The sequence below is a fragment of the Osmerus mordax genome, chromosome 6 (genome assembly GCF_038355195.1).
Source record: "Osmerus mordax isolate fOsmMor3 chromosome 6, fOsmMor3.pri, whole genome shotgun sequence".
NCBI classification, from domain to species: Eukaryota; Metazoa; Chordata; class Actinopteri; order Osmeriformes; family Osmeridae; genus Osmerus; species Osmerus mordax.
In genome coordinates, this window is record NC_090055.1 from 11,246,777 (window position 1) to 11,268,178 (window position 21,402).

Consider the following 21,402-nt stretch of genomic DNA (forward strand, 5'->3'; position numbering starts at 1 on the left):
ACTGCAGACTCTTGAAAATGTGTCAGTGTTTACTTGGTGTTTTCAAGGTCTGTTGTTGGTTTGTTGGTGGGGCTTTGTGCCTTGTGATGTTTCCATCTATTAAGACAATACTTCAATGACACACAGACAAACCAATACAAATTTTAAATATGTATTTATGTGCATTAACCAAGGTTAAAACTAAACCTTTACTAAACCTATACTTCTGCATCATAGCTGCCAAAGGCATCAGACAATTACACATTTCAAGCAGCCTTTTACAACACGCTAAATCTTCAGATTTTAACAGTAAGTGCTGAATTAACAAAAAAATGTAGAATTAGAATTGGATGGCTGCTAAATAATACTTCCAGTATATTTAGTACCAAAACAAAAGATTAGTGTTCTTTTACAGTGTAGGATTTAAACAAAACACTTAAACTGTGTCAATGATTGTTTACGGACTCACTGTGTGTCATTTCATTGGTGATGCATGTGTTTCTACAGATAAACAACTGAAGCTGTTGGACGAGTGACAAGGACTGTAGGGCTAAGACTTTGCCGTTGGATCCAATGTACCAGACAAACTCAACCAAGCACAGATTCCAAACCATAAGTCTGATACAGACCCAGTGTCTAGGTGGGGTTGTCTGTTCTCCTCTATCCCTTCTGTCTGTTCTTCTCCCTCTCTCCATTCTTCTTTGATCCAGGTCTGGAATGCCCCCCCCCCCCCTCAGGCTACCAGGCCGAGCCTGGCGATCTTGGCGGACAGGAAGGAGTGTAGGATGAAGACGATGGGTTTCGGGCATGAGTGGAGGTCCAGCTGCTGGAGAGTTCAGAGTGAAAACATTACAGGATTACATCATGCATGTAACACCTTGGAATTCTTCATAGATAAATAAAGAGAGCTAGTTGTTGTCTTTCCATTTACTTGGTTGAGCGGGTTGGCCAGACACATATTAGACCTGTGTCTGATCAAGCCTAATCCTAAACACAAACAGGATAATCATCTAAACTCATTACAAGCAATTCAATTTCATTGAATTGAATTATACAGTATGTGTGGTTGGTTCTGCTGTGCACCACTACGTTAACAGGGTGAACGTCCCAACTTGACTACTTGGCCAACCACTACTTGGTTGTGCTCACATGTCACATAGGAACAAGGCTGTTTTATGTGCACAGCGACCAGCTGAGCAGGATCTGAATACAACCATGAATCATATCCTGCCTAAGTAACCTATAGGGGATTATGTCCGTGGAAAATGTGAAGTTCCACTGTTTGCATGTAGTAGCTAGAGCACTTTTCACAAAACATGAGTCATAGAGTTTTCCACAGTAATAATTGAAACAACGTGTTTCTGCTCCTCTGTTTCATACAGCACATGTACATGTGGCATGATTCCATTTGTGAGCTAGATAATTAAGAACCACTGATATACTCATTTGATCGACCCACACTCACAATTTCCCCCTCTTTCCCTCCAAAGTCCAGGAAGAGCATCCTGACTCCGTCGTCGGAGGACATCTTGAGCTTCTCGAAGGGGTAGCTCAGGAGGGGTGGGATCTGGCTGCTGTCCCCCGGGAGCCCCTGGTCTACCTGGTCCTCCCCGGGGTCCTGCTGGAGCTCGGCCAGCACGGAGAAGCCCTGCTCATAGTGGATAACCAGACGACACTCCCTCCCCTGGTACATGCAGCCTGGGCAGTGGACAGACGGCAAAACAGTGGGAATCGTCATCACAAAGCAGAAACCTCATGAGGATGAAAGAGTTAAGGAATGATTCGATAATCGGCGGGCGAGTAAGCAGGTGAATGAAAGAACAAACTAGAAAAAGACTGAACAAACAAATATGCGTGCGATTCTCGATTGCAGCAGGGCTGTACAATCCTAAAACAATGTTCCCACAATGTAAATATCAAGTCGTCACAAGGCACATGTGTTCCTTCCTGTACCAGGTGGCTGAGCGGTGAGGGTATCGGGCTAGTAATCCGAAGGTTGCTAGTTCGATTCCCGGTCATGCCAACTGACGTTGTGTCCTTGGGCAAGGCACTTCACCCTACTTGCCTCGGGGGGAATGTCCCTGTACTTACTGTAAGTCGCTCTGGATAAGAGCGTCTGCTAATTGTCTAAATGTACCAGACGTGGTTGTGTTACAGTTCGACAAACGACACACGTGACTTGTAAATAACATCCCAATTTACAGTAGGCCTACACTAAGTGTTGAGTCATCGACTCTTCAACTATGTTGAGTTCAAATACAGTATCCCTTCCAGTCCATGTCTTTAAAGAATGCTCTCTCTCACCTCTCAAGGGTATCCAATATCCCTATTCCCATGCTTTCAATTACCACCTCAGCACAGCTCATCTGACAATATCTCTGTTGCTGAAAGGAGGATTTACCATCTCCATTCTCTGGATGTCAACACACTACTTTTGCAACTACTTAACGTTTGTCCTGGTAAAGCTCAGCAAATCACTCCCATGGCTGTGTAGTAGCGCGGCTTACTGTTTGCACCTCTTCCTTCTCGTCCAAAGTCTTTTGTCCAAAGCCAAGCCAGACCGCAGCGCTGATAACAGGCACAATGCTGCTTCGGACGACTTTGTCTTCTGTGTGTGTGTGTTTGTGCACGCGTGTGTGTCTGCACGTGTGAGGGTGTGTGTGTGAGTGAGAGATAGTTTTAGACTATTTTCTCTCACTAAGAACTTACAGACGGCTGAAGGGCACAATCTAAATAAAAGATTGGGAGTCTTTTCCCAAACAAGAAGTTTATGACAGGTTTCAGGTCATACGTTTTGTTTTTGTTGAGAGTCACAATATGGATATCCTACCCTAGTCTCTGGTGCCTGTCATCCTGGTCCCTACCTGGTCCATCCCACCAGAGGGGCTTCACACACAGGCGCTTTCAGCCTAGAACAAAGAGCCTTCTTTCAGCCTCGTTCGACAGCTAGAGAGGGGGGCACAGACCTCCTCCAGCTAGGAGGATCAGGTTGGGTTGCTATGACGACCAGACTCCATAAAAAGATTATTTACGGGCAGAAACTTATAGTTCTTTAATCCGAGCTCACCTCAAAAGCCTTGTCTCAAATCACCTTCACTGGCTCTAGTTAGAATAAAACACTGTTTACCTAGGCAACTGATTGTTTGTACAGCACTGTATGTGATGGAATTATGGGCCTAGTTCCAATTTTTTTTATTTTCCTTTAAAAATTTCCCCGGACCATTATGCAGTGAAATCTCACGTAGAGGAAATATTAGTAACATTGCCAATCATTTTAATAAACATATAAGACTGGTCTGACAAAAGAGATTGATTATTGAAAGATTGTGATTATTAAAACTGGGGAGAAATTCTGGAATATCATTTAAACAGGAATATCAGTATGTCATTACCAGAGGGGGATACAAAAAAAGGTTGGTTGGAGGGAAGAAACAGAGCACATAAACCTAAATAAATAAGGAAATACTCCGAAAAATTTGGGGAGGGGAGAGAAAGAAAGAGAGATTGTGTACAATAGTGTGTTTATAGTGAGGAGAAAGGACCCTGAGGGGGATAAACTAGAGGAGTTCCCAGGCCAGTTGGTTTACCAGAGCCCAGTGCCCACCACTGACACACACTGGCATTCCATTCTAAAAATACACCCTTCTTTGTCAATGTTTCCCTTATGGTAGAGAAAGCACCAATGTCCACTTTTTTACCTCAGAGAATGGGACTGGGGATCCCTGTTCTCTTGTGACCTAACCCCGCTAAAGAAAATGATAGGTATGTACTGCCGGTTGTTAAAATGAATGTGACTTCAAAGACAGTGGCCTTGCCTCATTTACTGTGAAGAATGTGTATACAGCGAATGCGTTTGTGTACGTGCCTATGTGTGTGTCTGTGTGTGTGCGTGCGTATGTGTGTGTCTGTGTGGGTGTGTGCTGCACAGGTCAAATATATTTGAGGAAGACCTACTTGTTGTGACTTCCTTGATCATCTCAGCAGAAGCGTGGCACCCGGTCACAATGTGCCTGGTCCACAGCGATAGGTCCTTGCAGGTCTCCGCCCTGAAGAGGTGAGCCTCAATGCCCAGCCTGGTCCCCGTTCGCGTAGCAAAAGACAGCTCCAGACCTGGCTGGGGGGAGCCTCGGTCTGGGCCGGAGTGGACCAGCCTGAGAACACACATACAGAGTCACACTGTAAGACATCATATCTCAAGTTTACAGACGTCAATATGGTCAACTGTAGCGGCGTTGTGTGTTAGCCAACCATGTAACGAACGAGGTGTTGCCGTTCGTGATACCGTATAGATAGCAAGAGGTTTGTGTACTGTGTTTCTTATTACATTAGCCTGCCGTGTGGCAGGGCTGTGTGTATTACTGTAACTGCGAAGCTACTGGCATTAGCCTATGTTGTAGGTATTGATATTAGATGTAATTGACAACTAAGGTACAGTGTACAAGCAGTAGGCAAATTTGTTAATTTTATTTTCTGACTGCTGGCTGGGGAAGGACTTTCCAGTTTAGTGGGCACACAATTCAAAAATTCAGAATGACTATTAAAGATGTCTTTAGGAGGCCGTCATTCATTTTGGTGTATATCTCTTTCAGTCACTTTATGACTCATTGCAATTCTACAACATAACAGAACTGAAAAGAAGATCTACAGTCAAGAAAAACAGAACTGTCCACTCATTAGAGAAGAGCCTGGCTATTGTTGAGTTTTGCTAGCCATCTTCCTTGTATCTTTACCTCTCACACGTAAACATGTTAGTCTTTGTCAGGCAAACCAAACTAGTGTCTGGTTTGCCCAAACTGTGTTTGGGCAATCTCATATACAGTACCGCCGCTCCCATAACGCGCACTACGCGCTGTGCGTAGGGCACCAAGTCCTGAGGGGGCACCAAAGAATTGCCAACGCAAAAATCATCATAGTACTAATAATTATAATGCCGATATTATCAGTATATAAATATTAGGCACCTTTTAGGCATGTATGTCATAAAACAGGCAGAACAAGAGATATATTTAATTGCTCAAAAAAAGTTACGATGGTGCCCCCCCCCCCCCCCCCCCCAAAAGAAAAACAACAACAAATACACACTCAACTTCCCAAGCTCGCCTTGGGTGCCCTGTCCTATCTCAGTGGCCTGACGAACTTTGACAGTAGGGTCAACTTTTCGAAAATGGCCTCAAAAAGACAAGAGGAGTCAGGGGCAGAAATAAGAAAGAGAAAGAAACTGCGAAATGATGCCCGTGCATCACTTTCAGGTAAGTCCATGTTTAATCATTGTTAAATACGGGAAATGTGCTGCTAATTTAATGTTTAGCCTATGCATACACCTCGAACTAGCTGACGTTATTGCTAATGTTAGCACATTCAAATATGTTAGGTGCAAGCTAAATTGAGATTTTACTGTTAAACATTATCTATGCATTTTACAATGACGCCAGCTAGCTGTTACTTTACTTTACATTCTATGATGCTTTAGAAACGTAAGGGTGGGGCTGAAGCATTAAGAGACAAAAATACATCACCTTCACTAGACAAGGTTTTACCAATTGAAAAACGGCTGTTTATTTTACATGAAGCTCCAAAACTATTTTGCGCTCAAATAAAGGCCAACATTTTTCGCTCGCGCGTGTTGCGCGCTCGCATTACGTTGGGAACTCCGTAACTAGCATCACATCAAACACAGAATGTGGATGCATTGGCAGGGCAGCTGTGGTGGCGTATACGGGGGCCGGTTCTGGTGGGCCGGTCTGGATCAAAGTCCAGGGCCTATTTTTACTTCCAGTCCGTCCCTGCCAAGCCCTGATCAACCACCCTCAACCAGCTGTTTAGGGACAGATACACAGCAGAGAACCATCACCTCTGAATAGGTGTTACATTGTGATGCTGCTGTTGTGTTAGGCTATTGGTATTGAGTTATATGTTTGGTAATAAAAAGTTAAACTGGCAAAAACTATCGTTTTTTTTAGGGGGGGGCATCATAAAGGAATTATGCTTAGGGCACCAAAATGGCTAGCAGCGGCACTGCTTATATATATATCTTATATATCTTATGTCATTAGTTATTTAGCATGTTAGCTTTACTCCTCACATCCACAGACTATCAGGGAAAGGAGTGTATTAGCATTTTAGCCTACCGTGTAGCTAGCAGGGGGTAGGCGTGTGTAGGGCTATGCCAGGCCTCCTTCATCCTGGGAAGGCTGTCATAGAGGAGCAGATCCTTCTCTGTCACCACCACCAGTACTGGCTTCCAATGCTGCTTTTCACTCTCGGTCTGCAACACACACACACACACACCAGATTTATGTTATTCTATAGGGTACACAAACCTTGGTAGACAGTTTGGGTCTGGGAATCAAATACGCTTAGTTGTGTTCCTATATGTATTTCCTCAGCCGTCAAATAAAAACAGCAAATTATCTTTCTCAAAAGACTGCCCACTAACTCGGGTAGGTTTTAAAGTTTGTGAGCAAAGACACAGGGTGCATATCTCTAAGGCAGCTTTGATTGCATTCTGGCCAATAATGCCACCTTATTCGCTAAAGGCATTGTGTTGTAATGAAAAGAGACTTTCCCAGTACATTTTTTCCACAAAAGATGAAATTGGACTCTAAACATAGACCATAACAATGCAAGGCTCGCTCTATTGTGTTTGTTGTTCACTGAGTTGGAAGTAGATTTATAATGAAGTGTGGTAAAGCTGTGCAGATACCTTAGAGACATGATCAACTTTAGATGGCTCCTCAAAGGCTGTCTAGACAGAGAGCTAGTGAGTATTGTTCAGCAACAGCAGTATTGGTAAATGTATAGTGATCCAATTAGGAAAAAGCTTTTGACTGAACCTAAATTGAACTCCAAATACAACACAGGCTTGCACGAAATAATATACCTAGCATAACAATTCTCATTATAAAAGCTTAGCTGTAGCTCAATCCATGGAATCATAAGCCTATTGGTTCTCTTTGAAGTTCCTAGTCAGCTATGAGCACGAAGCTTTAGGTGTGCATAGCCCTGTAACATCATAGCCATACATTGCCATGCTACATACAAATCAAGAAACATGTTAACACACAGGCATGTTTACACACACTCACACATGCACGCACACATATACACTACCACATGGTAGTGAGAAGTAGCAGGGAAGCTGAAACGACTGGTCTATAAGGAACGGGAATGCACAATCTCCTAGAACTAGTCTTAAAACTTCAGTTACAGAGAGCCAACCGGAGGCATGTATAGTAAATGACTCCTCTGCTCTTTGGCTGCTGGGTCATCTCTCATCACCAAGCAGAGCTTTTAAACGTCTGCTCACCATCCTACAGCTAAAATGGAGACTCTGGCAGGGTGGTACTCCCTACCCCCCACCTCCTCCCAGCCACAAACGAGACCTTGTTGAAAGCTTTCACTTCACAGCAACTCGGCCGGCAACGCTGGCCAGGCCACCCCCACGACTGAAGAGCTCCTGGCCTCTGGCTCTCATAATTATTCATCAGGACAGTAGCTGGGAGGAGCAGGGCTGGAAGCGGACGGCACAAGGCAGGTCGGTAATAAGAGACGCTAAGCTAAGAGAGACAGAGCCTCATTAGAAAACCCTGGGAAGTGCGGTGAAGCTCCTTCACAGCCCGCTGAAGGCCCCGTCCGGCAGAAGAGCCCTGTACATCCCTGGCTGCCCTTCCAGCCCAACTTGGCTAATAAGAGAGTGATGAAAAGAGGATTTAGAGGGTAGGGGGAAAAAAATGCCACCGATCATGCTGAGAACACACGTTGGATCAATAGCTACTGGAAGGGTGCTGGACTGGATGCTTCCAGAGAGAAACCTTGGCAGGCCAAGTGCCAAGTCAGAAGTTCCAAAGACTGTCTGCCTACCATGTGAATCTTAAGTTATTGTGGATTTGAGTTGGTTGAAGTAGGAAATCTTGTCAAGGGTTTGGCTGTCTCACTACAGTGCTCCTTCCTCATTTATTTAAAGGCTGATATGACAAGGAGAGGGATACAGGGAGTTTCAGTGGTTTCTGGAGGGAGAAGGGTGTACAGCTTTGAGAAAAAGCCTGGCACAGGAACATCAGCACTAATCATTAGACTGAAGCACACTTGTGTTGAAAAACCTATCATCTTTGGTGGATTTGATTATATTCAGTATGGAGACACCCAAATAGACAATGCCTACCTTCTCAGCCAGCCAACCCAAGTGTCGGATTTCACGACTCCCGGCGATGCCCGTCCTGCCTGTGTGCCCCTTGACCTCTGTGATGACCTTGGTTGCCAGGTTTGCAGTGGTTGAGTGCATGGCAGAGAACCAGGCCTGGGCAGAGTTGGTGTCGGTGCACCTCAGCACCACTGTGTGCCTGGCATCAGGAGAATGCAGCTCCACCTGCCTGGGACACACAGACGTGTTTGGGTCACCACACACACACACACTATAATATGCCTGAAAATAGATGAACACACAGATAGCTTAAAAGGACTGACTGTACAGTCCGATGCAATCCCTGAAGACATACAATCTCAAGCATGTACAGTAAATGCCTGTCGAACATGATGAGGGATTTTTTTTTAACTTGAAACCTCGAGTCAACATTGATTTCGTAATTGCTTGAAAGCTTGGATACAATCCATTTTCACCTCAGACCCTTTGACCCTTTGAATGATTGAGATACTGTTTGTTGATGGTTATCCTGTTGATAGGGAGACCTGGAATAACCATTCTTTAGATTAACTCCAGGTGCTCCCCGATGTTAAAAATAGCAGCCTTGAGATTTAGTAGCAGAAGCGGCCAGATGTAGTTTGGCTCTGGAGTGTTTGCACAAGGCGCAGACTGAGAGGTTCCTGGAAGGGCCCCAAGGAGCTCTCCACCTTCCATCTCCTTCCCCTCCCCCATTGTCCAGTCCCTCTCTCTCCTACTCTCCGCCTCCTGTCCTGCTTCTCTGCCCTTTACCACTCCTCCTCCTCGACTCCATCCCCCCCTTCCCCCCTCCCCTTCAAACTCTAACTGCAGACCATGGGAGGGAGGGGAGGGGGCTCCAATATGGGAACACTCATGACTAGTAACTTTGAGTTTATGGTGCCTGAATTAGAACAAGGAGCATAAGAATCCCTTACTGCCCTTTCTGGTCATCGACTATATGTGTGTGTGTGTGTTTATGTGTGTGTGTGTGTGTGTGTGTGTGTGTGTGTGTGTGTGTGTGTGTGTGTGTGTGTGTGCGTGCGTGCGTGTGTCTGTCTGTCTGTCTGTCTGTCTGTCTGTATGTGTGATTACTTTCTCCTAAATTTTCAATTGAGGAATTACAATATCTGAAGTAGATTCAAAGTAGGCTGATTTAGTCTTCATAATAGTGACAGACCTAAACAGACTTGTATTCCAGTCTGATATACTGTATATTTTCTTATTAAGAACACATAATTATATCAGTGTTCACAAGTTATATGTTTAGTGCCATCAGTGGCTGATGAGTTCAACAGAATGTATATATATCCCAGTCTAAACAAGATGGGACACTATACCCTGACTGACACATACAATAGAGTACTGTATAGGATGGAGATAGCAGGGGGTAGGCTGTAAACCTCAAGGAGAGAAGGTGCTTCTCTCCTCTCCTGTTCTCTTGTCTCCTGTTCACCCTATACTCCTCTTCCCACTACCTTATCTCATCCTCTCTCCTTTCCTCATCTCTCCTTTCTTTACATTTATTCATTTAGCAGACGCTTTATCCAAAGTGACTTCTTTAACCTAAGGTCGTAAGTATACGACTGCAGATACAGCAGTAATAATGTGTTGCTAGCAACAAATAACTAAACAGAAACATTTTGTTTTAAAAAGTCTTGTAAATGTGCCTCTCATTAAACAGGTTGCAGTGGAGGCCATTTTAGTGATGACATTTCTGTTCATGATGTGGTTAAACCGAGCTCTGGGCCACACTTTTATATATTGAATTTTTACAAATGAAAGTTCACCCTTGCAAAACGGTATTAAAATGTACGTGAGGGGACATGAAGGAACTGAGGCATCAAACTTAAATATTTTTGTCGCATGTTAGCTGAAGATTCTAACAAAGAGCTCCTCAGTGATTCCCTCTGGGACCAAAATCACTTTAGGTTTGGGGCCGGGTTTTAAGCAGCCCTACAACGTGGGCAAACTCCAAAATCATTGTAAACGTGGACTTTGAAGTTGTCCTATTTAGCTTTGAAGTGAGAAAGGTTGACCTACTGAAAAGCGCAAGAGACTTCAAACATAGATGAGCAAAGGAGTAGAGCGAAAGAGGGAGACACTAGATGACATATTCAGGACTCAAGCTGTGCTTTAATGATTGTCAAATTTGCAGACAATTATACACAGCAGATTCACCTTGTGAATAGAGCCACCCCCCCCCCCCCCACCCCCGCTGCTATTTATAAAGCTGAGTAACTAGGAAATTATGAAGAATTATCTAATCTTTGCCACAAATGTCTCACTATGAAAACAATTCCAAAAACAGGCCAATCTCGACACGTCACGGACATTAATCATGTCAACGGAAAAGCCAGAGACAAAAAAAGAACTTCTTCGCTTCATCTCAATGTATTGTGCAGCATAAAATCTGAGTTAGAGTTAATTAAGTTATGTATCTCTCTCTCATTCTCTCTCTCTGTTTCTATTCCTCTCTCCTCTCTCCCCACCCCCTCCATAAACAGTGAACTTGAGTAGTGAGTATCGTGGGTATATCCCGACAGGGACTTGCGAGGGTTTTTACAGTAAGCAGCCAAGTGAGTGGTCCAGCAATGCTGACGGAGGAAGAAACAAGAGTCGGCAGAAGAGATACAGTTGCAGAGGACCAACAAAGGGCGTACAGTACAAACCAGGATTAAGATATGTATTTTACCTGTTCTCTGGGTCAGGGGCGGCCATCCCCCGGGTGATGTAGCACATCTTTAGAGGGATGTACCTTCGGTCCCCTTGCAAGGACATTGTTGGGGTGCAGGGGGAGTCTCTGGGAGGGCTGCCCAGGCGTGGGGACTCTGGTGGGGGGGTCTCCCACCCGATCTCTGACACGGGGGACCCCTTCTTCACGTATGGGGTGGCTTCACGCATGTACTTCACTGCAACAACAAAAAGGCTTTGTTCTTTAGTGAATTATATGACAGAGGTTGTCTGGTTGGGGTTCATGGTTTTGAGTTTGTGTCTGCTGTGTGTGTCTTTTTTTGAGTTTGTGTGTATTGTGTTATCAGGTTTTCTATAGTTTGAGAAGATATTGGGACTCAATGCCACCACTGTTAAGCTTCGTAGCATCCTATAAATCGCCCTATGGGAACACATCCAGGTGTAGGATTTGATCCTAAAACCTTAGAGGAAGGCAGTGATCTTGGCTGAAAGCCTTAGAGCCAATTAGCAATATTCCATATGACAGACCTAATCTGTCCTTAGCGCAAGGCTTTGACCATGTGATACTTCCTTCAAGGTATTCACACGAGTTTATGAATGCACTGCATTAACCATATGAAAAAACACAATGCAAAACAAAACAAGAACTAACAGAATGCACCCCATAGCTATGGTGGTAGTAGTGTTCCTTATAGTCTTCATACAGATCATTCATACCCTTATACCTATAGGGATGCAATAATTATAGATTTTGATGGTACGATTATAGTCTGAGGAATATCACGGTTTCACGATTATTATGCATTAATTTATTTCACAACATTAGGGATTTATAAAATGACATGAACATTCTTAAATGTGAGGTTTTATTGTACATTTCTTTGGTGGCTTTTGTTTTTAACAGTTGCTGCCTTTAGAAACAGAAATCATAGTTACCAAATAATACAGTACCAAATAACTAAAACATAATGACAACCGTAAATTAATGAATGAAACTACTTTTGTAGGTGCACTTCACAGGAGTAAATCCTGGTGCGTAGCTGAGATGAGTAGCCTAAAATAATAACGCGGATTAGGCTCATTTTCGTAGCCTACAGTGCAGTGCAATATAGTGTGTGTGCCTGCAACAAAACTTAAGGTTGTGTTAAAAACGATACACAATAATAACATTAATTACATTCTATACTTTAAAGCCTGTATTTGCAAATTAACAAACCAAAAACAAGAAATGTACCTTATGCAGATGGAAGGTAGGTACACTATAAACACACGCGATGATAAATCATATACTATCAGCTAGCAACAGGAGAAAACTCTGGATTAATTTTATTCACTGTGCAACTGTTGTTCATAGAAAAATAATGTAACATAATGTCCCTTTCTTAGAGTGAGAACAGAAACACTCAGTCGGCCTTTAAGATTAGCCTACAAAACCGAGACATTATTAATCGCGGTAAATAGTAAAATTGGTTAATCGCTGCATACCTACTCATACATCAATTATTCTCACTGATAGGGTGTGATGTCTGTTCAAGTATTTATTCTGGAAAAAAATCTATATAGGCTAGTCAGTTTTTGTAAAAAAACATACATGTCCAATGACTTTCACACCAAAACAAATCCATATACATACAGTATATTTGTTTCGCAAACAATTATGTGAAAATGGTGGATTTAGCATTTATCAATGAAACACAAATCGGTAAACGGCACTTTATTTTAAAGTGTAGTTTAAAAGGCTACTGTACACGGCATAATTACTGAAAGATGTCTTTTTGAATTAAAGTTTGAACTAGATCATCACTATTCCGAGAGAAAACTGGCCCAATGAGGTGACCAGCCTTTTTAATCTGCTGTATATGGGCTTGCTGTGTTAGCACATCAGTCAGGCCTGTATACACAGAAGATCTGCAACCTCAATAACAGGGAATTCGGCTGCAAATTACGGGGCACTGACATCAGGCACACACACACCCACACACTCTGACATGATTTCACATCTCATCCTACAGTACTACCACACAAAGACATAGTCACCCAATCTGAAAGTAAATGAGGTCAGGATTATCTATATTCGTAGATTTAGTATGCATGTATTGTCTTTCCTGTAAATCTGAGAAAACAGACTAGATATCATCTGGCAAACGTAACTGAAAACATGCTTTTGGCTGAAACAATACATGACATAAAGATTGACAGCCCATGATAGAAATGTACTGCTGAATCTGCAATGGCACATTATCTAGTTGGAGTGGTGTCATTGGTACATTTATCCTCAGAATGTTTCAAGGCTGAAGTCATTAAAGCAGATGGGTAGTTTTCTTTTGCCTTTCTCTCTAACTCTCTCTCTCTCTCTGCTAAAAATAAAAAGACCTAGAGCATTTTAATAAACATGTATCATACAGTGTTGCTTTGCTCCAAGAGTTATCGCTCTGCTCTGTTCTTCTGAAGGAACGACATGGCAATAGCCTGTGATATTAATATAATGATGAGATGCAGAACTCAACCAATCCCAGTGAGGTAAACACCCAGTCACTTGCATATGTTAAATATGATTAAAAAATAGAAATGTTCCATTTCAGCAGAGGAAAAAACATTAGGGACAGGGTCCATATGTTGATGATTATCACAGTGTGTGTACATGTCCCCTGTGTAAATGTATGCAGTTCTACAGTATTCCCCAACAACAGTGCCTGAATATGTTTCTCTACAGAGTCTGTTGAGCTAACTCATGATAAATGTGGAAACATATACTTCAATATACATAAAGTCTTTCTGATTACAGAATGTGAAACAAACTTTTCTACTACCTGGGAAAGTTACAGAAATTCTTCTAAAAGTGTAAGGAGGGTTTTGTTTTTGTTTTTATGTAAGACAAACACATCTTCTCACCCACACATTTCCTTCAGCTCATGTAGTGCACGTGATGTGGAAGGGACGGTCATTAGCCACACTCTGTCATCTTTATAAAACCCTTGTTCAGGGAAGCCGTTGCAGTCGAGAGTGAAACGTATTAGTGAACTTCAGCTGCTCAGATACACATTCAATGACAAATCCCAAAATTATTGGAGTAATACATTCCTTCTAAAGTACAGTACAATCCCAAACAGAGGAACCTTTTAGAATTTTGTGTTTCCCTCTAAAATAACAGTGAACTCTCTCTCTCACATCAGGCGTATTCAATGGCCGAGCCTTTGTGCACCCCTTCTAACCAGTCACAGTCATTAGAGCTTGATAGATTTGTGAAGAATGAAACTCTTTGTCAGGGAGCACAGGGGGGAAAAGAGAGAGAAACACTCCTCATTAAATTCAGAGAGGAAAAGCAGTGAATTTGACAAGTAACCTCTGGAGGAGGAAAATAAATAAACTTCTCTAAAAATCTGTAATTGCAACACGGCCCTCTTTCTTTACGTCCTTCAGAATGGAAGCAGCGGAACAGCACAAATGACCTTTGGAAACAGAACTTCAAGATATCCTTTTCCACAACTCAAACTGTACTCAGTTAGCCTCACCTTACCTAACCTCGGAGATCCTAGAGTTAGAAATGAACACAACCATGAATCAACAACATCTTCAACATTTCAACATCCAACCATTCAAGTAAACTATACACATATCAACAAAGCATTGTTTAGTTTTTTAACGAACCCTCTTCCCATGAATGAACGTCAGAGTTCCGTGGGAGTGAGAAACCACGTCCAGGCATGAACAAGCTCAAGATACGCTTGAAGGAAATAGATCTTTAATCACACCTGCTGCTCTAAGCATCTACTTGGCCAGGTGATGACAAGGTAGTGGCAACAAAAAAAAGCTATGCCACAAAGACAATGCTGGTTACCTTGAATCAGCCAGGCAAGTTGACTGAAAACATGACCCAACACTGCACTACTGCTACAGTAGTACCACCAAGCAGGAGCGGAGAGGGGTTCAATACCTTGCTTGATGACACCTAGCTGGTCCTGTCCCACCAGCAAGCGTCTGAACAGCAGCCAGATCACCACCATACAGGCCTCACAGCCTAAAAGTTTCATAGTCAACTCACTGAGAGGTGCCCAGGTGTGGTGAGACGACTTCCTCTCATGACACACTGCCAGTCACTTACTGTCTAGCCTAAACAGGCTCTGCACCTCTCACAGACCAGCACGATGACACACAGGACAGTCAGGCCTCAATGCAAATGCAGCAGAGGTGGTTTGGTGACCACAGTGAGTAGTCTTGTCTGAGACTGGGGAGATTTGGGAAGATTTGAACTTTCCATCTGAGCCAATGTTGGCTGAAACCTAAGTTCAATTTGGTACAAAGAGGTCACAGGATGGTGATTCATTTACGGATGATTGTGAAATGAAACTTGTGGATACCTACTAGTGCGTTTGTGTTGTGTGTATTTGAGAGAGACACAGAGAAATAAAGACACTGTAAGTTTCCTGTCCAGTCATGCAGTAAGCCATGTCCTGTGCTACAGTGGATGATGAGTTTTCCTTGTGTTGCAAACAGCAAAACAACTTCTGTCCTTGGGGACAGGGACTTCACGTTTCCACATCTTTTTATAACTCGGTTTTACCAGGGCTACTTGTTAAACTGAGTGTATTACATTCTTACTAAACTGTGTGTAGGCCTATTGTCTGTTACCACTGTGCATCCCGATAACATTTCATTCAAATGGATTACCCTTACAGTCACAAACACAGAGTGTACAGATATTACGTTTTTCATCTTTACTGCTACAGTTTATGAAGAGGAGATTTCAAGGCTCATAATTATACATGTTGATAGCCTCTTATCTACACGGTCTCTTAGGTCGCTGCAAGGACTTCCTCTTGCTGCGATAATCACTGAAGCTCAGAGGAAAGTCATCGTGGTGTTTATTCTTTATAAAAAGAATCTCAACGTTGATCTTTGAGCTAGTAGATATAGCTGGTGATGTGCTGTATAACTCGGGATCGTTTGAAAAACAAAAATTATATGCGCGGGTGGGATTGTGTGTACAGTTTTTCTCAAATCATAGCTCAACATTGTCAATGCAAGATTTTCTCAGAAATCTCAAGTATTCAACACCTGCACATTTCCCGACATCATGGGATTTGATTCTACACTTTCTATTGAGTCGCCTTGGCGGATATGCCAATGGTAATGGTTTGCAGTGTTTTTAAATCATTATTCAAATAAACTTATTTAGATGTTTTGGTATAGCATGACAAAAAAGGCTCTGTATCTAATACTTTACCCACATGTTTCTGCATACAAACCTTAAGACAAAATAGACTCACGTAGGCCTATTAAATATAATTATTGTCTCACCTTCTAGTGTCACCTCTTTCCCAGCTCGTTTAAGCGCTTGCACCGCCTCGTCGTGCGTGGCATCCCGTAGGTTTGCCCCGTTAACCGTCAGAATAGCGTCTCCCACATACAACGCTTGAGTTTGATCCGCTGCTAGACCTTTGAAAATCTTGCTTATTAAAATAGGCATTTTATTCTCTTTACCGCCCTTGATGCTGATCCCAAGTCCCCCGACCTCTTGTTTTATGACTTGGACACATCTTTTACGGTTGGCGATCGCTTCTGGCACTTGCTCCGGTAAATCCGTGAAAGCTGTCCGCACCGCAGTTTTGGGACTGCTAGTGGGACCGGGGTGGCTTGTGTTGTTCCCGTATGACCCGTTGGTGATGCCGTTTAAGTTCACATTCTCTCCCAGATCCTCACAACTCAACGTGAGGGCTTCTTCGTTCAAGTTGACCAAAACTTTGTGCCATCGGTCCTTTACCAAAACCTCCAGAAATCCACTTTTATGCACTCTGCGCCCAGAAACCGCTGTAGCTACCGCCATCTTTGGCGCATTCTTAAAATGCCATGTGATTATTATACACTTTCACTCAGGACTTTGCCCCAGAACTTCAACAGTTCAAGAGTGTTCCGTCCCGTTCAGCTCTTTCTGGCACGTTACCACTAGTCCGCTTCAACAAGCCCCATATCCTCTTTTGGGTGGAGCAACTCCGTTGGGCAATCCCACTGTAAGCAAATAAGACATTTCTCGCGCGCTACCGTGTTAAAGTGATATTTGCAATATTTTCATGTGAATTAAAGTCGACTTTGTGAACACAGCAATACCACAATAATAAAAGCCCAATAGAGGCCAACAGCATGCTGCTCATTCAGACGTCGACGCGCAAGCAAAGGAATGCGCCCATGCTGGTTGGGACAGCTGAGACTTGTAAAGAGTTTGAGGTGACCGACTTGGATCTCTCAATGTCAATGTTATTCCAGGTCTATTCATTGTTTTGTGCCTACAGACCTATAGCGCATTGTTTTGACGTCAAACATTCGATGCAGCGTCTCTGTCTTTCTAGTCTGAACAACAGTAGAGTAAAATATAATGATAGCACACTAGTGTTTTAAAGGGAAGAAGGGACACTCTCGAGCAGTATATTTGCGCCATCTTATGGTGATTGAGGAGAGACGACGGATATCTAAACATCACTCCAGCATGCAAATAAACATAATGAGTTGTATACTCATGGGTTCTGATTCTGTACGGAAAACAAGACTCTAACATCAACTCAACACAAACATCAACTAACATTTTAGGCATATACTGCTATTAGGTTAATTGGGGTGTTCTCTCATTCAATATGAACCGTATAGGCCTCATTGTGGCCCATAGGGTCCTCATTTACAAGAGGACCGGCTTAGTTCTTCTTAGATATCATGCCAATTTGGTACTGTAGTCTGTTTGGCTGAACTGAAAAGTTAATTGTTTCACGGGAATAAAACACAGACAGATTCCTATTAATATCAAGTAGTGGCAATGTAAGAAATTCACATATTGAATTGGGAAACAAGCTAAATCTATCCTGGAGTCTTCAAAGTCTTTGCCCTCTCCATATCCCCTGGGTCCTTTGTACTCTCCTCCTCGTGAATTATTCAGTGATTTTCTTTCTGTTGCAGAGGTATAAATATGTGTTACTCAGCTTGTGTGTAACAATTATTAAGTAATCAGATAATTTCTCTCCACTTCTGTTGTCAAAATTGATATCAGATGACTAGCTAATTAGGAAAATGAAAATGCCCTATAGTGAATTTGTATCTGGTCATGGACTTGACACTGCTTTGCAAACTTAAAACTTCATAACAAAATGAAGGCAACACTAAAGCATTAATGATGTAGGTATACTAAGTCATATAGTAGGAAGAAATTAGAGAAATGTGAGATTCCAAGAATAAGCATTTTAGTCTAATGAGGCATCGAATGCCTTATATTTTTATATGCGAATGAAATATCAAACAAAACGTAAAATTCTTTGTTGTGGTAATGACCTAGCAAACAAACAAAAACACTGAAGTTCATTATCAATAATTCATTTAGGTAGAATGCAGTCAGGAAATATTCTTTAGCAAAAGGGTACAATCATTATACCACCTATCTACAAAGTAGTTTACCCTGAGGTAAAAAATGTAATAGTTAGGACCCCATCAGGGAGTCAGGTGGCTGAGCGGTGAGGGAAGCGGGCTAGTAATCCGAAGGTTGCCAGTTCGATTCCCAGTCATGCCAACTGACATTGTGTCCTTGGGCAAGGCACTTCACCCTACTTGCCTCGGGGGGAATGTCCCTGTACTTACTGTAAGTCGCTCTGGATAAGAGCGTCTGCTAAATGACTAAATGTAAATGTAAATCTCTCATCATAGGGACTAACCCCCCCCCCCCTCCACCCTTCCCCTTCAGTACTCCTCTGTATCAACTGACTCATATGTTTTATGAATTGTATCCATTAAGAAACACAGTACACCAACACCTTATGGACTACTCCATGATTCCACAAGGTAAATCCAGCACAGGAATCCTGGCCCACGGTGAATGATCATGTTTTTGTCCTAGGAAGAAAATAAAGATTTCAAGTCAAATGTATAAGTTAAGATTGCAATAAATCTATCTGGTTTTGTTGGCCAGGCTTTATGGGTGATCCACTGTGGAACTACAATTGAGAGAGAAGAAGGATGGAGGAGAGATGTTTATTAAAAAAGAATACTGAAACATAGCTTGCCTGTTCAACAGTATCTTGGTGTTATAAAACAACAGGAAACATGCATAGCTCATTAAGAAGGCAACATGAACATGCTGCATGTTTAGACTCTCTCAAGCTAGTGAGTGTTAGTTAAGAGTCCCTATAGTGTTACCAGTCCCAAAATGTAAATTATTATTTGAAGGACAGTACATCAGTTTTGAAATGGATTCCTTGGTTCCTCTCTCTATTCTCTCTCTTTCCCTCTCTCACTCTTTATCTCTCTCTCTCTGTTACACACATGCACACACACTGCAATTCATTCACATATGTTGACTCTAAGTAATGTCTTACATGGTTGCATAACCAAGTGTTTAACTTATCTATTGTAAAGTTTACACACGTTTCAACAGTGAGTGAGCACATAACCTCCCCACGCTGCCTTGTGAGGCACAGCAGGGCAATCTCACCCTGGGGTGAGTTTGTTTCGACAGTGATGTCATGCAATCATGCATAGGGTCACGGGGAGCAGAGAAATGCTTCGTCTGCAGTCTCCATGGTTCATCCACGAGCACCTCTACCGAGGTGGAACACAAAGAGGTGATGATGGAAGAGAGAGGGACGAGGCCATAGGGAAGAAGGGAGGATGGAAGGAAGGAATTAAGGAAGGAAGGAAGGAAGGAAGGAAGGAAGGAAGGAAGAAGGAAGGAAGGAAGGGAGGAAGGAAGGAAGGGAAGAAGGGAAGAAGGGAAAAAGGAAGGAATGAAAGAAGGGAAAAAGGAAGGAAGGAAGGACAGAAGGAAGGAAGGAAGGAACGGGAAATGGGAGGAGGGGGAAAGAGGGAGGAGGGTCTTATGATTGTAACTTCTCCCTCTGCTGTCTGTGTGCTATGAACACAAAGAGTGGTCAGTGAGCCAGGCTGACTGGAGCCTGTTCAAAGTCGGTTCATCATGTCACCCCTCTCCTTTAAAGAGCCCTAAGCCCTCTTTTACTCTTTCCCTTTCCCTCATCCCCACTTGACTCTCCATGTCCTTTGCTCTTCGCTGTCCCTCCCTCTCTCTCCAGCCCTCTATGCCCTGTAAAGAGAATCCCTCTGTTCCTCACTGAGGACACCACAGCGGCTCCAGTGTTAAGTGAAAGCAGGCGACTCTATACAACAATTGCATGCAGGGCTTCCGTCATAGAGGCAGGATGAACTGATTAGGGTAATTAGAAAGGAGTGTGTGTGTTTGTGTATAGGGGGGGGGGGGGTATAGGCTTGAGGTGTAGAGGGTCCGGGTCTGTTGGGTTTATCTGCATACAGGCTCGGGGGAAACCTCACGACCTCTGTCCGACTAACATAACGACAGACAGACAGACAGATACAATATATAGACAGACAGACCGAGAGAATAATTCAAGGATAACAACAATATGTGTCTGTCCTGGGTGTTAACCTGCTTTCAATGTTCTTTTTTCCTTCAGGTTGTTAAGGTTTCCGAACCCTGAGTAAAACCACACCGTTTTACGTAAGTGTACACTGATGTTGGAATGCTGCAACAGCCTGCAATCCACAGTCCATTGCAGTTAACAATCCCCATGTAACTTATTTAATTCTGTAGTTAAGATATTAGATTAGTTCATAAACCTGGAGAGGCCAGTTGAAGCCCACCTTTAGTAGACTAGTTCAGTGCCAAAGACACACCTTGTAGATTACACTCACTGACACGTAGTTGACATTGTTGAATACAATACGTTCTTGATCAGTGATGGGGTTCGTTCAGGGAGACTTCTACAGTGATAACCTGGTCACTTTAATCATTGTTTTTAGTTCTAGTTGTAAGAATGCTTGATTCCTAGTATAAACAATTCTAAATTAGACTACTGATTGTTAGTCAAATGTTATTCTGCCATTACCGAGGGAGTAATTTCCAAGCTCTGTGACAGATTGATTGGAGTCTGAGTGTCTGAAATCTGCAATTTAATAAACTAGATATATTCTGATGATAAACCTTTCAGAACTCACTTTATTTAAGGTAATTGACTGTGCTTACCACAAACTCTGTTGTACACCGCCAAATAGACAAGTTTATATGAACTGCATCTAAGTCAAATAAACTTTATACGCCATGTAATTATTCAAGTCAGTGCCCCTTTAGCTGGACTGACAGGAATTGACCACACGGGGGAGTAACATGTCTTCTGTCTTACCCAAACGGCAATCGTCAGTCACAGTCATGCTCACGAACATCCTTATTTGTCTGTTTGTGTCTGGTTGTCAGTGCGCTTTCCTTGTGTTTGACACCATAGAAACCAAGAAACAGAGACCAATCACAACCCCACCCCCAAATCTGAACAAAGAAGACTGAATTTGCCAAACGTGGGAACATTGAAATTCAATTTGAAAGAAAACAGGCTGGAAAAACAAGATGTTTGGTGATGCTAAAGGCGCAATGGCGTTTCCTCTGTGTGCCCATGGAGCAGGCTGGGACGGTTCTGTAAGCAGACATGACTGGCACACCCCACCAGCAGACACATGCGACCACTCCTCCACACACTGTGGCACATTGTCACAGCATTTTTCCCCCTCATAGGATATCT

General features: G+C 42.8%; 1 protein-coding gene across 2 annotated transcripts; it reads right to left on the reverse strand.

Moving 5' to 3' along the window:
• Positions 1 to 712: 712 nt before the first annotated feature.
• sntb1 (syntrophin, basic 1) lies at positions 713 to 16,834 on the reverse strand. 2 transcript variants are annotated; one of them, XM_067237987.1, is made up of 7 exons: positions 16,127 to 16,834; positions 10,830 to 11,046; positions 8,141 to 8,348; positions 6,108 to 6,244; positions 3,934 to 4,130; positions 1,445 to 1,677; positions 713 to 802 (listed from the first exon to the last, which is right to left on the reverse strand). In XM_067237987.1, exons 1-7 carry the CDS (start codon positions 16,650 to 16,652, stop codon positions 713 to 715), a joined length of 1,608 nt encoding a protein of 535 aa, XP_067094088.1. In that variant the 5' UTR covers positions 16,653 to 16,834. The 2 variants fall into 2 exon arrangements, with proteins under 2 accessions (XP_067094088.1, XP_067094087.1); XM_067237986.1 differs by having other exon boundaries at positions 713 to 805; positions 16,127 to 16,833.
• Positions 16,835 to 21,402: the final 4,568 nt, after the last annotated feature.

What these genes read in the sequence shown, in the direction of transcription:
- sntb1 (XM_067237986.1), bottom strand. Translation starts at nt 16,652, where the DNA reads ATGGCGGTAGCTACAGCGGTTTCTGGGCGCAGAGTGCATAAAAGTGGA. An exon ending in GCCCCTGACCCAGAGAACAG is followed by an intron (nt 8,349 to 10,829) that starts GTAAAATACATA and finishes TGTGTGTCCCAG; the next exon opens with GCAGGTGGAGCTGCATTCTC. An exon ending in GAGGGAAAGAGGGGGAAATT is followed by an intron (nt 806 to 1,444) that starts GTGAGTGTGGGT and finishes TGAACTCTCCAG; the next exon opens with CAGCTGGACCTCCACTCATG.